Source organism: Chrysochloris asiatica, unplaced genomic scaffold, assembly GCF_000296735.1.
Source record: "Chrysochloris asiatica unplaced genomic scaffold, ChrAsi1.0 scaffold00002, whole genome shotgun sequence".
Classification (NCBI taxonomy): Eukaryota; Metazoa; Chordata; class Mammalia; order Afrosoricida; family Chrysochloridae; genus Chrysochloris; species Chrysochloris asiatica.
Genome location: NW_006408520.1, coordinates 31,799,178 through 31,800,657, shown reverse-complemented (window position 1 = coordinate 31,800,657; position 1,480 = coordinate 31,799,178). Strand labels below are relative to the sequence as shown.

Genomic DNA, 1,480 nt, shown 5'->3' with positions numbered 1-1,480 from the left:
AGGAGCAGAAAGCATCATCTTTCTCCTATGGAATGGTAACTTAAAATCCCTTAACTTACTATTTTCACATTCTCCTACTTCACAAAATTGATAGCAAAATAAAAGAAGAAAATATATATGAAAATTATTAAGATATTTAAGAATTTTTGAAAATGTAAGAGATCAATATAGCACATATTGTTTAAATATTTGATGATTTACTTATTTCTAAAAGGTCTTTCAGTTAAAAGATGTATATGGTTCCTTACTGAAAGGCTGGAGAGTTGAGTCCACCCAAAGTTCCTCAGAAGACAGGGCTGGTGATAAACTTCCAAAGAGTCAGCTACTGCAAACCTTTTGGAGTGCACTTCTATACTGACAAATAGCATTATCAGGAGTTGAAATCTACTTAATGCAACTGGTGGTGCTGCTGGATTTTATATAAATTAAAGCAGAGATCTAGACTCTGAACAACTTTAGTTTACTCTTTTATTTATTCTACCTAACTTTGACTTTTAATTTGGAGCACACCACATAATATGAATATCATAGCAATTTTATTTATTCCCCTAATGATGAAAGGACTCCTGGTATGGTGCTGTAGAGTAAGCACTGCATTGCTAACCACTATGTTGGCAGTTCAAACCCGCCAGTTGCTCACTATGAGTCAGAACCAACTGGACAGCGCCTAACAACAACAATATGAAAGGCAGCTAACAATTCCTTTGATGGTTTTGAAGTTCGATGGGAGGTTCTTGATATGATAAGCTTATTTGCTTCTCTTCAGATATATATATATTTTTTACTCCTGATGATGTCCTTATTATAAAATTCCCTTTGTCTTGAATGAATATAAATTTCAACATATTTTTCATCATGACTTTTTAGTGCTGTATATATTAATATTTAAATAATACTGTAAATACCCATAAAGTATCTTCTAACATGCAAAATGAACATTATGGTAGGGACTGGAAATTAACTGAAATAAAGGAAACAAAACCTACATGATAAGACTCTTTTTTTTGTAGGCATAAAAGCAAAAGTAACTATTAAACAAGTTTTTACATGTTTTCAAGATAAACTTACATTAAAATTTGAAGCTCCTAAGAAAGTAAAGCTCCTAAGAAAATGTGGAGCTAATACACTGTTGTACCTAATAAATGTGAAACTAATAAATGTGAAGCTAAAGAAAGTTTCAATAAAATGTGAAACTAATAAACTTACAATTTTATTCTACTTTCATCCAAGTATGTGTAACAAAATGATACAAATGCTTACTTACTCTTACACCTTTAGGACCTGGGTTGCCTTCTGGTCCAGCCAAACCCTAGTGTGAACAAAAGATACCTTCATCATGTTACAGTAATTTCAAAAGAGTTTTTAGTAAAAAAAGATCAATAGGGATCTTTAAGGAACTCTGGGACCAGTCGCTGGAGAAGGATATCATGTTTGTTAAGGTGGAGGGACAGAGAAAGAGAGGAAGACCCCCAATGAGATG

At 32.7% G+C, this 1,480-nt stretch overlaps 1 protein-coding gene across 1 annotated transcript in view; it reads right to left on the bottom strand.

Annotated features, from left to right (window-relative positions):
- Positions 1-1,480, bottom strand: part of COL24A1 (collagen, type XXIV, alpha 1) — a 562,513-nt gene that overhangs the window by 437,648 nt on the left and 123,385 nt on the right. The window contains exon 8 of the mRNA XM_006831073.1: positions 1,265-1,309. Within this exon, the coding sequence (XP_006831136.1) occupies positions 1,265-1,309 (45 nt within the window). The remainder of the gene's footprint in view (positions 1-1,264; positions 1,310-1,480) is intronic.